The 13,048-nt window shown below is 45.4% G+C and overlaps 1 protein-coding gene across 1 annotated transcript; it reads right to left on the bottom strand.

Moving 5' to 3' along the window:
- Positions 1 to 210: 210 nt before the first annotated feature.
- LOC308175070 (tudor domain-containing protein 7B-like) lies at positions 211 to 12,493 on the bottom strand (the record flags this gene model as incomplete). Its single annotated transcript, XM_080550794.1, has 13 exons — positions 211 to 428; positions 1,908 to 2,068; positions 2,762 to 3,291; positions 4,418 to 4,555; positions 4,746 to 4,829; positions 4,915 to 5,049; positions 5,539 to 5,738; positions 5,858 to 5,969; positions 6,787 to 6,979; positions 7,341 to 7,705; positions 9,288 to 9,468; positions 10,989 to 11,175; positions 12,289 to 12,493. The coding sequence occupies 13 exons, from the start codon at positions 12,491 to 12,493 to the stop codon at positions 211 to 213; spliced, it is 2,709 nt and encodes a 902-aa protein (XP_080406920.1).
- Positions 12,494 to 13,048: the final 555 nt, after the last annotated feature.

Raw genomic sequence — 13,048 nt, 5'->3', positions numbered from 1 at the left:
GATCAGAAAAAAGGAAACAAATAAAGTAACACACTAAAACAATAACACAGCCACAAATTAAATTAACAAAGAGATAAATGGCTTAATGTGCGAAGAACAAAAGCTGGTGCTAAATAACTGAAAATAGGGATTTAAAACAGAACAATACACCCAGCTCTGGAATAAGATTATAAAATGTTTTTAACACACACACACACAGACCAGAGAGTCCTAGGCAGCGGTACTGAGCTCCTGGGGGAACTCAGCCATGATGTGGTGCAGCCAGACGTCCGTGTCTGTTGCCGTGTCCACCACAAAGATGGACACCTTCCTGTCCCAGGGCAGGGCTGCGTCCTGGACCGACTCCATCTGAGCCACCAGGCCCTTCTTCTCCACGTGGCTCCTGAACACGATGGAGGCCGCCTCCGACCACTGCCTCTGCTCGACACCTGGGGAGGAAGAGGCCAATCAGATGAGCCTGATCTGATCACATGACACTGTTACATTTCCTGAAATTAGATTGAGGTGTCCAGACCACTGCCTCAACACTGGTGTTGTTGCATCCCACGAGTCTAAAAGTGCTTCCTGTCTCCTCATCCACACACTGATCTGACAGACCTGGCTGATCCACACACTGATCTGATAGACCTGGCTGACCTGGCTGATCCACACACTGATCTGACAGACCTGGCTGACCTGGCTGATCCACACACTGATCTGACAGACCTGGCTGACCTGGCTGATCCACACACTGATCTGATAGACCTGGCTGACCTGGCTGATCCACACACTGATCTGACAGACCTGGCTGACCTGGCTGATCCACACACTGATCTGACAGACCTGGCTGATCCGCACACTGATCTGATAGACCTGGCTGACCTGGCTGATCCACACACTGATCTGATAGACCTGGCTGACCTGGCTGATCCACACACTGATCTGATAGACCTGGCTGACCTGGCTGATCCACACACTGATCTGATAGACCTGGCTGACCTGGCTGATCCACACACTGATCTGATAGACCTGGCTGACCTGGCTGATCCACACACTGATCTGATAGACCTGGCTGACCTGGCTGATCCACACACTGATCTGATAGACCTGGCTGACCTGGCTGATCCGCACACTGATCTGATAGACCTGGCTGACCTGGCTGATCCGCACACTGATCTGATAGACCTGGCTGACCTGGCTGATCCACACACTGATCTGATAGACCTGGCTGACCTGGCTGATCCACACACTGATCTGACAGACCTGGCTGACCTGGCTGATCCACACACTGATCTGACAGACCTGGCTGACCTGGCTGATCCACACACTGATCTGATAGACCTGGCTGACCTGGCTGATCCGCACACTGATCTGATAGACCTGGCTGATGAAAGCACATTGCTGTGGGGGATGGGGGGGGGGGGGTCTAGTAAGCTCAGTGCAGATAAAGGAGGGGAAAACAGGGGAATGCCAAAGACCGGTCTTATTTATCAACCGGCAATCAATTCATCAATTTACTCTCAGCAGGGACTTCCCACACCTTCTGAAACATCAAATTCAAGCACTTTTCAAGGACTTTCAAGACTTAATTACCTAAAATTCAAGGACCCCAACACGGCATAGTTTGAGACAGATCTAGATGAGAATTTATATAATAGGAACTATACGCTCACAGACAACAATTAAAAAGAGAGGCTTGAATGTGTGAACACTAGATGGTCTGTTGCCTTCTCTACCACAGCACAGCAAAACAATATATTGTGAAATATGTGTTAAGTTAAGCAATGTGACTTATCTGCCATAATTACGTAAAACAGTCAATGTGATCAATCATACGCTCAGCTCATTTCTTTGATGATGATGATGATGATGATGATGATGATGATGATGTGATGAATCAGGGCCATCATATCTCAGCGTCCACTCACCAGCCAACTGTGCAGTGATGCCTTGGAAGGGTAGCTGTCTAAACTCCTCAATCAGAGGCTGCAGCTGGGTGCACCTGACTAGCTCTTGTTTTCCGTAATCCAGCTCGTACACAGACACCAGGCCGTTAGGCAGCAGCCCCTTCACCACCACCCGGTGCCAGCTGGGAAAGGTGGGGGAAGGGAGAGCGTCAGAAAATCTCCCAAAATAAACGTCATTGTTTTGTTGCCCATAACTTATCAGAAGGTATAACATAAACCAGGGGGGTATTCCATCAACGTTGCTAAAGGATAATCCAGGCTTATTTTTTCATGAGATGCATCAAAATAAGCCTCCTTCCTTTAGCGACGTTGATGGAATACCCCCCTGGACCTGTTTGTCAGAGACTAAACATATAGTGCAAGGCAACAGTTTCTAAAACCAGCTGATATTTTTGAAGGGTCAAAAATCGAAGACGTCAAATGCCTCTGGGAGTTGAACCGCATGCCCAACTGCAGATGTGGTCATGGCCTCCAGGTCAGGCTGTGTGGAGGACCGAAGCAGGCGAGAGTGGCACTGTGCCATGCTGTAAACTTGCCAGCACCACTATGTTAACGTTTCAAGGCGAATTAAACTATACATTTAGTAATGACGGAGTAACGCTCTTTGATCGCCAACGGCATCGTCGTTAAAAAGGAATGCGAAAGAGCTATGATGTTTCCTGAGTTTATTCAGCGTTTTAGCGTATTAAGGAAAATCCCCAAAACACAATTGATGTAATCTATAAACAAACCATACGGCTTTCTTTGTTGTTGTTGTTGTTTTTCTTATTCCATGCATTAGCCTACAATGAGTCTGGCCTCTGATTTGTACTCACTCTTTCTCCATTTTGGCGGCGTAGATCTCTCCTTTCCTCACATCCTCTACTCTGGTCCCCTCCTCTGTGTTGTTGTAGTAGAGGATCATCTCTCCCAACAGAACCTGCAGCTTATGCAGATCCTGCCAGGCAAGAAACACAAAGTGGCCCGGGTGACAGGCCACAGACACATAGATATCCAGGTTCTGGTCCGTCGGAGGAAGCTCCAGGAGAGGGGGCAGCCGCAGCGACTGTCCCCTGGCCGAAGTGACCCCCCTGGGGGCGACTTCGTCCACCGTCAACCCCTCTGATCCCTGGGCTGGGGTTGGGTGCGGCACAGGGCTGGTCAGGGACAGCTCCACCATCACCATCTTGGTGAGGTCACAGTCACCGCCACCAGAGCTCAGAGGGTTAGGGTTCCTCTGGCTGGGCCACTTCCACAGATCAGAGTGCGCCATCTGGTGGTTGATGCTGGTCTTCACCTCTAATGGAGTGCCATTAGAGGTGAACATGAAGATGTGAACCAGCTTGGCTTCATCCAGCTTGGAGATCTGAAGTGCAACAAGAAGGGAGAAGAAGGGTTGAAAAAACAAAAATCTGATCCAAAATTAGCCCGTCATAAAAAGTATAGATATAGGATATAGCTCCACTATAAGGATTGAAATTAGTTACACCACTGTAACTTTCTTCCTAGCAGAGCAAGAACTTCATCTTAAACGAACTGTGCATCTGAGTACATACACTTTTCAACAATATCTGTGTTTGTCCAAAAATAGATAGATATAGAAAGATAATACATGTGTTTGGCTATCATTCTCCACACTGGTTACACTATTAAGTGTGTGTGTATATATATATATATATGTATGTGTAATATGTCAGGGTTCCCACACCTTCTGAAACATCAAATTCAAGCACCTTTCAAGGACTTTCAAGACTCAATTCCCTCAAATTCAAGGACCCAACACGGCATAGTTTGAGACAGATCTAGATGAGTAATAGGAATTATGCGCTCACAGACAACAATTAAAAAGAGATTGAATGTGTGAACACTAGATGGTCTCTTGCCTTCTCTACCACAGCATAGCAAGACAATATGTGAAATATGTGTAAAGTTAAGCAATACAGAGACTAAGCTAAGTAAAACATTTTTGAATATATATATATTATTTTTTTTAGAGAGAGAGAGAGAGGGGAATTCAAGCACTTTCAATGACCCATGTCTATTCTCAAAAACTTTTAAGACCGTGATTTTTTTCCTCAAATTCACAAACATTCAAGGATTTCAAGGACCCGTGGGAACCCTGTATGTAAAGATACAACTGTGTGAATTACCTTTATGCTACAGTCCGTGGAGTTGTGGACAGTAGCTCTCAGCCAGAGGAGAGCTTTAGGAGGCCAGGCTCTCCCCACTGACATACCCTCCAGACAGCACTTGATCGCCTATAATAATAATAATAATAATATTAACACTGGTCTGGGAACCACTGCATTAGACTTATAGCTTTTCTAGACACTCAAACACGCTTAGACACACATTATAGACACAAGAGCACACTTCTACGATGCCCAACTGAGAAGGTAACCACATTTCTTGGGGAAAAAAGAAGTAGCATTTCAAAATAAGAGTTGAAGTCTGTGGGTGTCGCTTCGGCGTCTGGTGTGTGGCTGTCTCACCTGGTGTGGGATGACCATGAGCTCATGTAAGAAAGGTGTGGGGATCTCCCTTAGCTCGATGACCTCCACAGAGGCAGGGGTTCCCAGGTCAACGAACCGAATATCCAGAACTCTGCCACCACAGTGGAGGTAGGTGATCTGACACAGGAGAATGGGACACAACATAGTTTTTGAGCATGCGTGGCATTCGGTGGAGACACTACATACCTCCATGAACATATCTGGGCAAGAGAACAGTGTTGTATTATCATAGAAATCATTGAAAAATGTCCAATCTTGCTGAATAATTCAATTAATTTTAATTCTGAAAAAGGGACTCTTACAGTACCTCCACTCTGGACCATTTCCCATTGTGGCGGGCGAGGCAGCACATTCCACAAAACGGCTTCGACACCAACGACTCTGACGTGACCTGTCCCACAGCAACGGTCCAACTTCAATATAAGCTACTTACAATAAAACACAAATGGTATGCTAGTGTACCAGTCTTCATCTACCTGGGATATGAAGAAGGCTTCAATCTTCTTCAAAATGTCATTCAGCTTCACCTGCCCTCGTGAGGGCAGCTGGCAGAAGATGGTCTGATCAGTGCATATGTTGGTCACACGCACTTTCATGTACATGCTGTTGACCTACAAGAGAAAACACAAAAGCTCCACATTACACGATTCACCACAATCAGTAATTTGTGAAACCATTTTTGAATGTGTAAATGTATTACCATCGATTCTTAAAGATGTATTGTAGTCCCTATTTTTTGCTTAAAAATGTTAATGTAACATCACAATGCTCAGCAGGTACCCTTGGTTATTCCATTGGCGTTTATGAAAGTAAACCGATGAATGAAAATGCTGTAGGCTTGTAAAAAATATTTGCATTAGCTTGAGATCTTGAAAACCAGAATTTCAAATCTCTCGACTGAGATTCTAGGAGCGAAGGAAGTCCAACCTAGGGTTGGAAATTATTGTTATTTATTCGAATACATTTTTGGAAATTATTGAAATTATTCGGAAAGTTGTCTGCGCCCCCCCTCGGCACTTTTACTTATTAACTGAAGCTCCTTGGTTTACGACCTAACCTGCTGTAGAAAGCAAGTCCCCGGATGATGACATGCTACCAACCTGCAGAGGGCTTGCCATGGACTGATCCTGGAGGGCGAGGAGACAGGCAGCGTTGACATTGACATCAACATCGTGCAACGTGTTGTACAGCACCACCAGTGCCCCGTCCTTCCCCAGAGTCTCCAGCAGGAGGATCTTACCAACCGCCAGGGACTCCAGAGCCGCCAGCACAGCAGGCTCTGTCATAAAGCTCTCCAGGCCTGCAGAGAGAACACCACAGACAGACATCACTCAGGAGAACAGAGCAATAGAAGAGGATGATTGCTTAATCGATACGCTCTGAAGGTCCACGCGTCAGAAACTGAGGTTTGTAAGTTACCTGCTAGGCTGCAGTTGGCAGCTTGGAATGGCAACTGGAAGAAGTCCTTGTGCAGGTGGAGGAGCCTGCTTTTGCTAACGACTTCTGAGAATCCATGGTCCACATAGTACACCTGCAGGGGCAAGATTACGCCTGGTCAGAAATGGGGGCTTGGATTTGCAGTGGACCTTTATTTAAATGTTTTGCAACGTTTATCTCAAGTACATACGTATACATACATACATGATAAGCAGTGCTTACGAAATCATACAACACTGATGACAATTAAAATATTTTCATTTGATTTCCTGGAGGCTTGCTATGGGTCAAATCCTCACTCAAGACTCGGGTGCTTGAAAAGCACCCAGGAGAATGAGTAAACTGTCTATACCTGTTTAAACTGTCAACGCAGCTAAACAAACCAGTGGTCTATGGACAACCACGCTGTCTCAACACTAAAGGGACGGATCTTTTCTTACAATGCGTTTAATATGATATTATTATTATTACTACATGCCATTTAGCTGACGCTTTTATCCAAAGCAACTTACATTGCAGCGAGTGCATACATTTCATTTTCCTGTTTATATTGTCCCAGCGGGAATCGAACCCCAAACCTATGTGTTGTTAGCACCATTCTCTACCAACCGAGCCACAGAGGACCCCACAACAGACGTCTAAATCAAGCCCGAAAAAAAAACTAAACTGTGTGTATAATATGACTGATTTTTTGTGATCAATTTTTTATTTTGATTTTATGTACAAACACACAAAGGACAATGACAAAACAATTACCAAAATACACAACATTTCATACCTGCATACATTCCCCCTACCCACCCTCCCACACCTAATATGACTGATGATGATATTATCATTATAATAATATGACTGTGGTTCTTATGTTCACCCAACTGATGTTGGCATAAATAGGGTATGAAAGACTTTACCTTGACCTGACCGTCACTCGTGACCTCACCGACTTGGGCTCGGATGACCTCCTCTCCACCTTCGAACCTCACGGCAACCAGTTCCCCCACGGCAGGGTTGAGTAAGGGCTTCTGTGCGCCGAGTCGGCTGTAGAGTATCTGCATGGTGTCTTCCATCGCCTCCTGGGCGTCAGAATATTCCTTGCCTATGTACCTGAGGATCATGGTACATACACAAGGTTGGCGCAGTTTTGAAGGAACTCTTCTCTTTGGGGTCACATTTACAAAACCCCCGAATGACGTTTTGCCGCGCAGGAAGAATAACTTCACGGAAACATGCACTCAAAAACCATCTAGATCGACGGCAACAGATATATTATAGAAAGGCAAATGTACAAAAAAAAGTGAACCATCTCTTCAGAATGTTTGGCTACCACTGTGAGAAGCTCAATGACTCTGACCTTCAGAGTCATAAATACTTTATACACATCACCAGTCTCAGTTCACCTGAATGTATTTGCCTGATCCATATTAAATTTTTCGCTCCTCCTCACAATATGAACTTTGGCATCTACCTGATGATGACATCTTTGGTGCTGGCTTCCACCACCAGCACAGAGGAGTACTGCTCCTTGGGCTTAACCAGCGGGGGCACCAGGGGGCTGGCCGACGGGGGGTTGGTGGCACGGGGGACCTGCTGGGCTCTGCTCTTGTCCTCCGTGGGGAGGGCGTAGAGAATGGCCTTCTTCTTGTTGTCAAGAAAGGGGTACTCCACGGTGCACGCGTCCAGCAGCAGCGACAGGTTGTCTAGTTCGGGGAAAGGAGTCTTGAAGGTTTCCTGGAAGAGCTTGGGGAGGGTGTGGGCCCACAGGCCATGGATGTACTTGGACAGGAGCTCTTTGAGTTTGAGGCAAATGTCCGGTGGGACTGTTGCAGCCGTCTGGGAGGGGGGGGTAGGAGGGGTTTGTGACGTTGTGCCGACAGTGGCTGATTTCGCTGGAGGGGTGATGCTGGGGGCTTTGGACAGAAGGGGGAAAACCAGTCGGTCGTCTCGTTTAGTGCTGCTGGCCCATTCAATCTGGAACACAATTTTATTTTATTTTTTATTTAACCAGGCAGGCATTGTAGGCATTTACATTGGCGGCCTGGCAAAAGACAAAAGCCTCTTAGGGGGAGGGGGGGCTGAAAAGAAATCAGGTTACATGTTAAAACAAAAGAGCACACACAACAGACAGTGGCACACATCCAAGCATTTCCAGCACAGTTAAAAGATAGAAAAATACAGACATCTCCAACACCTCCTCCACTTACATACAGTCACAGCATCAGTTATAAGTTAGGGGAAGCGGTGTCATTCTACTCATAACTCACACCAACTGCACATTTCTCATACAACTCAAATCATGATCTGAAAACTCACATGAGTGGCAACTTCTTCACAGGTGGAGTGTGTCTTAACACAGACTGTTCTATTCAAAACTAGTTTTGATTTAACTGCTGGGTCCTTTATATGATCTACTGTACTGTACTGTACTTACTTTAAGCATAGAGGTAAGGAGAGGAAACGTGGGCCAAAGTGTCACCTTAGTTAGTGATTGTCTACAGCAGAGACACAAGATCTCATTAACACAACCTAACTGTGATTTATGATTTATGATTTACTGTAATGACATTTCTATATCTGGGTGAACAATGGAGTTCTAACTGGTATCTGGGTATCTACCAGCCTCAAATACTCATACTTGGCATCACAGCTCGAACCGCACCTCCGACCTCTACTTCAGCAGCGTGTGTGCATGGCGGAACTGCTGCGGCTCTCATGCTTGCGGCTTCCGTACTGGCAGTGCAGCTTTAACAGCAGAGCTGCTACTACCAGCCCTATCTTTGTCGATTGAGGCATTGCATTGCATGCAGAAAATAATGGTGAGAATCAAAATCTCTAGATGGCGTGTCGCGGCAGCCAGCGTGAGACGTGCACCTTGCGCGCTGTATGGCTGCTCTAACCCGTTAACATGGGCGCTGAAATGAAAAGCACACGCACTGCTGAGGTAGAGGTCGGCAGAGAAATGTTTCAATACTACAAAGCGATACTAGTGTCCACCAAATGCACTTTGGCCTGCAAGAAAGTGTGTTTGAAACATAACTTTCACTCCTCTAAGCAACACTGAACCTGGGAGGCCCAAAACCACCTACATTTTAGGCATTTAGCAGACGCCTTATTCCAAAAGCGACTTACAATCAATACATTTGACTAAGCAAGTGAATCATCAATCCACCAGTTGATGGAAGAGTAATCTAGCTCAGGCCAGGGGCCTTTGGCAGTCTCAGTTCACCTGGCGCAGAACTGTGACACAACTGTGCAAACACAAGAGCTGGAACAGATTAACCTGTCATAGGGAAAGGAGCAGGATGCTGCCAAGGACCGAATGCAACAGAGAGAGCTCATTGAAGCCTTATGTCCCAAAGGGGATGAAGAGGAGTAAGGAAGTAATCAATATTGTAATTGTTGCAGTCATACTCACTGAGCAAATGTGCGTCCAGTTCTCCATGTCTGTGATGGCCTGGCCGTGTAGTTCCTGGCAGAACATTTCCCGGTACACAGTGGGCAGTTTGGACTGCCAGAGACCACAAGAATACTTGGTCAGGACCTCTATGAGGCGACTCTGAACCAATTCTTGGTCGTACTCGTAGATGTTCTTTGGCCTTGGGGAGGGAGCTGGAAAACAGCAGCAAAAACGTTTTACTAGTCTAGTAATAGTTTACTCCACGTTGTGTGGGAAGAGACTAGATTAGTGATTACCTCACCCATAACTGTGGGTAGTCTACATTAGTGATTGACTTAAAGTGGGGAGAAAGAAATGATTAATCTAAAAAGTGTTGGGACAGGCCTATATAAAGGGGTGCGTGGACAATGGGGTCGCACTCACCAGCAGGTTTATCCTGATGGTCACCTGATGGCCCGGAAGGTAGCGGCAACCTCTTGTCTGGACTAAAGACAGAGAGATTGTGTCACCATCAATATGAAGTGTGCCACCATCAACATGAGCAACTTGCTTTGTATCATCAAATAGACTAAATGTTTTGTGAACTACAGTAGGTATCTAATTTGAAACCTATTTCTGACACAGAAGATTACAAAAACAAATGTGTGTGTGAGTGTGTGCGTTTGCATCCATACACACTGACTAAAATTCACATTTATATGTTTGCAATACTGCGATAATATTGTGTATGTATGATGAAATTGTCCCCAATAACATGTTCATTAACCCTTAAATTACCACCCAGTTTTTCTGTGTATGACAATTAAGCAGTGAATTAGGACTTTCCAAAGAGACCTCGAATAAATTATTTCTGGAAAGAAAAAATGTCAACACTCCTATCAATAGTTATGCAATGTTGCCTATATGCATGCCTCTATAGCTATTTTAATGCAAAAAACCCAGTAGAAATTAGAATTTTTACGTAGGAGACTCTTTTGGTGGAGCAGAATATCTGTTTACAGACTTGTGACTTCATTTTTCAGCAAAAACTTCAGACAGTGCATCTACAAGCGGTCATCAGAAGGTGCTAAGTGTTTATTGGGGTTAATTGGAGCTCCAAATGGCAACTGCACCAAGGCGATCGAGCACTGCTATTGACTATCCTCCACAAGCACATCCCATGCATATGGACTACCTAAGATTAAGCTCACAGTCACTTATTGTAAATAATGTTATTTGTCAATTATGTTCTGTACTATTGTCATTTTTCTTCTTATCTTGAATTATGCCTATTGCCTTATTGTCTTGTGCTGCAATCACAAGTCATGAACCGAAGCCTAAGAATGTTACCCTCTTACACGTGTGTAATGTGCCAGGTTTATGTCACAATAAACTTGAAACTGTTTGAAATAAAGCTTGTTTGAAATAAAGCAGCCTGGTCACTCATGATGTCACAGTAGGTACTTAATGCTCACATCAGTCTGGAGTACCATGTCTGAACGGAATAGGGTGGGCAGGTTACTTAAGCAACGATGACTGAGAGAAAGTGGGGAATATTAACCTTTTTCTCCTCTCTCCGCTGCTCTCCTCTCGGCTCTCACACACACAGACACATCTTTGCTGCTTCCAATTTTAGTGACAAAAGCCTCACATCCTAATAAAATGTGAATACTGAATCCAGAATCTGGGAGCCTGTGTGTGTGTGTGTGTGTGTCTGTGTGTGTCCTTGAGTCCCCTCACCTCTCACACTGCACAGGTGGTTTCTTCATCTGAATGATGGGTCCTCTGTGCTGGGCATCAGGGTTGAACCCAAGACCTCCGTAGCCTCTATTAATGTGCGGGCGTCTCCCCATAGATGTCTGGGTCATGAGCCTGCCAGACAGCCCACAGTGCGTTGGTTGACGCAACGACGATGTCCGGGGCTTTTCTGGAAGACAAGTGGGAAGGAGGAGAGACAACAGCCTTCAGGGTTTGAGAAGCTTCATACTACCCCCCCCCCCCCCCCCCCCGTCAGGTTTTGTTCACACACCAAAATATTGTACAGAGAGCAAGCGAGCGAGAGGGAGAGAGGGCTTTTTAAGGAGTTGTATTCTTAGCTTCCTGTAGAAAGCCGATGTTCTCAGAGGAATACTGGCTGAACTAGGCCAGCCCGTCTCGTTTTCTAGTTCACTGTCTGACCTGCAAGAGCCCAGTTACTAAGTTCTGTTCCAACCATCCATGTCCATAGTTCAGCAGTAGCAAAATGTCTGCCAGAAACATATTGTTAACTATTGTCCTCAAATGAGGCATTTCTCCATCTCTCATTGGACGGCGGTGACAACAATAGGGGAGGCTGTGGCGCAGGAGGTAGAGCTGCCGTCTAATGATCACAAGGTTGGCAGATCGGCGGTTTGAGCCCCAGCTGGCCACATGTCGAAGTGTCCTTGAGCAAGACATTGAACCCCAAATTGCTCCCAATGAGCGGGCCGGCGCCTTACATGGTAGCTTGCCGCCATTGGTGTGTGAATGAGAGGCCATTGTAAAGCGCTTTGGAATAAGACGCTATATATGTCAGTCCATTTTTATTTATTTTTTTACCTACCGTTAAACAGGAATGAGGAGGGTTTAACCCTGATCGGGCAGTTCACAATCTGTGACCGGCCGGGCCTCTTGGAGGTCCTCTGTCGGGCTACCAGTTGAGCAATGTGTGAAGTCTCTTCCAGGACGCCCGCAAAACACATGAGCTAGAACAAGTTACGGTAGTATGAAGATCACAAAAGGCATGAAAAAAAAAAAACACACCGTAAAACTATTATTGCATGTCAGTATTGCATGAGATGATTTTACAGAGGCCAAAGATTTAATCAAGTTACCAATAATAATACAATTCTGCGTTAAGTGACTGAGTAGAAAACTTATGAGCAGCGGCTATGGAACTTCTGAACTATCTGTGAATAGGATTATATCTTTATACGTGTAGTAGCCTATATGTTGTACACAACATCCAAAGGTCAATATAAATGTAATGTACAGATGAAGTGGTCGTGGCTAGCTACTGTACCCACCCTTCCATTGCGATGCTCCACCCGCACCACCGTGGGGATGCTCCTGAGGTAGGCCTCCATGGAGGGGTAGCCCAGCCGGTTGAGGGGGATGAACTCTCCCGTCAGAGACCTGTAGTCCTTCTGCAGGCGTGCGATGGACACCCCATCTTTATCCGACTGGAGGACAGCCCGGATCAACTTCATCACATCAGTATCAGCCATCCTGCTGAACAACAACAACAACAACAAAACATCATGTTGGAATCATAACACATTGTTCTTTACCTTCACCATTGACTATTTCGTTACATAAACGTGATCTCAAGTAAAGGCCTCAAGTCAACGTTGGCGACTCCAGTCTCCAGATCGCCATAGGACATAGCCAGGGCTGTCCAACTTCGCCATACCTGTACTCGTCTGGGACCAAGATTTCTATTTTGTCCTAGACTCAAAGCCTGTAGCTAGCTACGGTTATTAGCCCACAGTTGATAACTTGCTCAAAAGATCAATGTTGTTCCACATGCTTGATAGCTAGCTAACTTCACAGCTGAGGATACTCAATGACAGAGCCTAGCTAGCTTGCTCTTTTAGCCTAATATTTCGATCCAGGATTATACTTTTTTCGGTTAATATAACGCAAACTACTTTGGTTAAATGTATATCGAGTGATGAACAATAATTTATCATACAAGTAAAACGTGGATCACCTGACACCAAGACTTGGCTAATTGGCAATCAATGGTGGAAGCCACTGTTTGGAAAAATGCTTCTCAATCA

Source organism: Nansenia antarctica (assembly GCF_963989245.1).
Source record: "Nansenia antarctica genome assembly, contig: SCAFFOLD_205, whole genome shotgun sequence".
NCBI lineage: Eukaryota > Metazoa > Chordata > Actinopteri > Argentiniformes > Microstomatidae > Nansenia > Nansenia antarctica.
The sequence above is the reverse complement of the archived record's forward strand: the minus strand, read 5'-3'. Positions and strand labels throughout refer to the sequence as shown.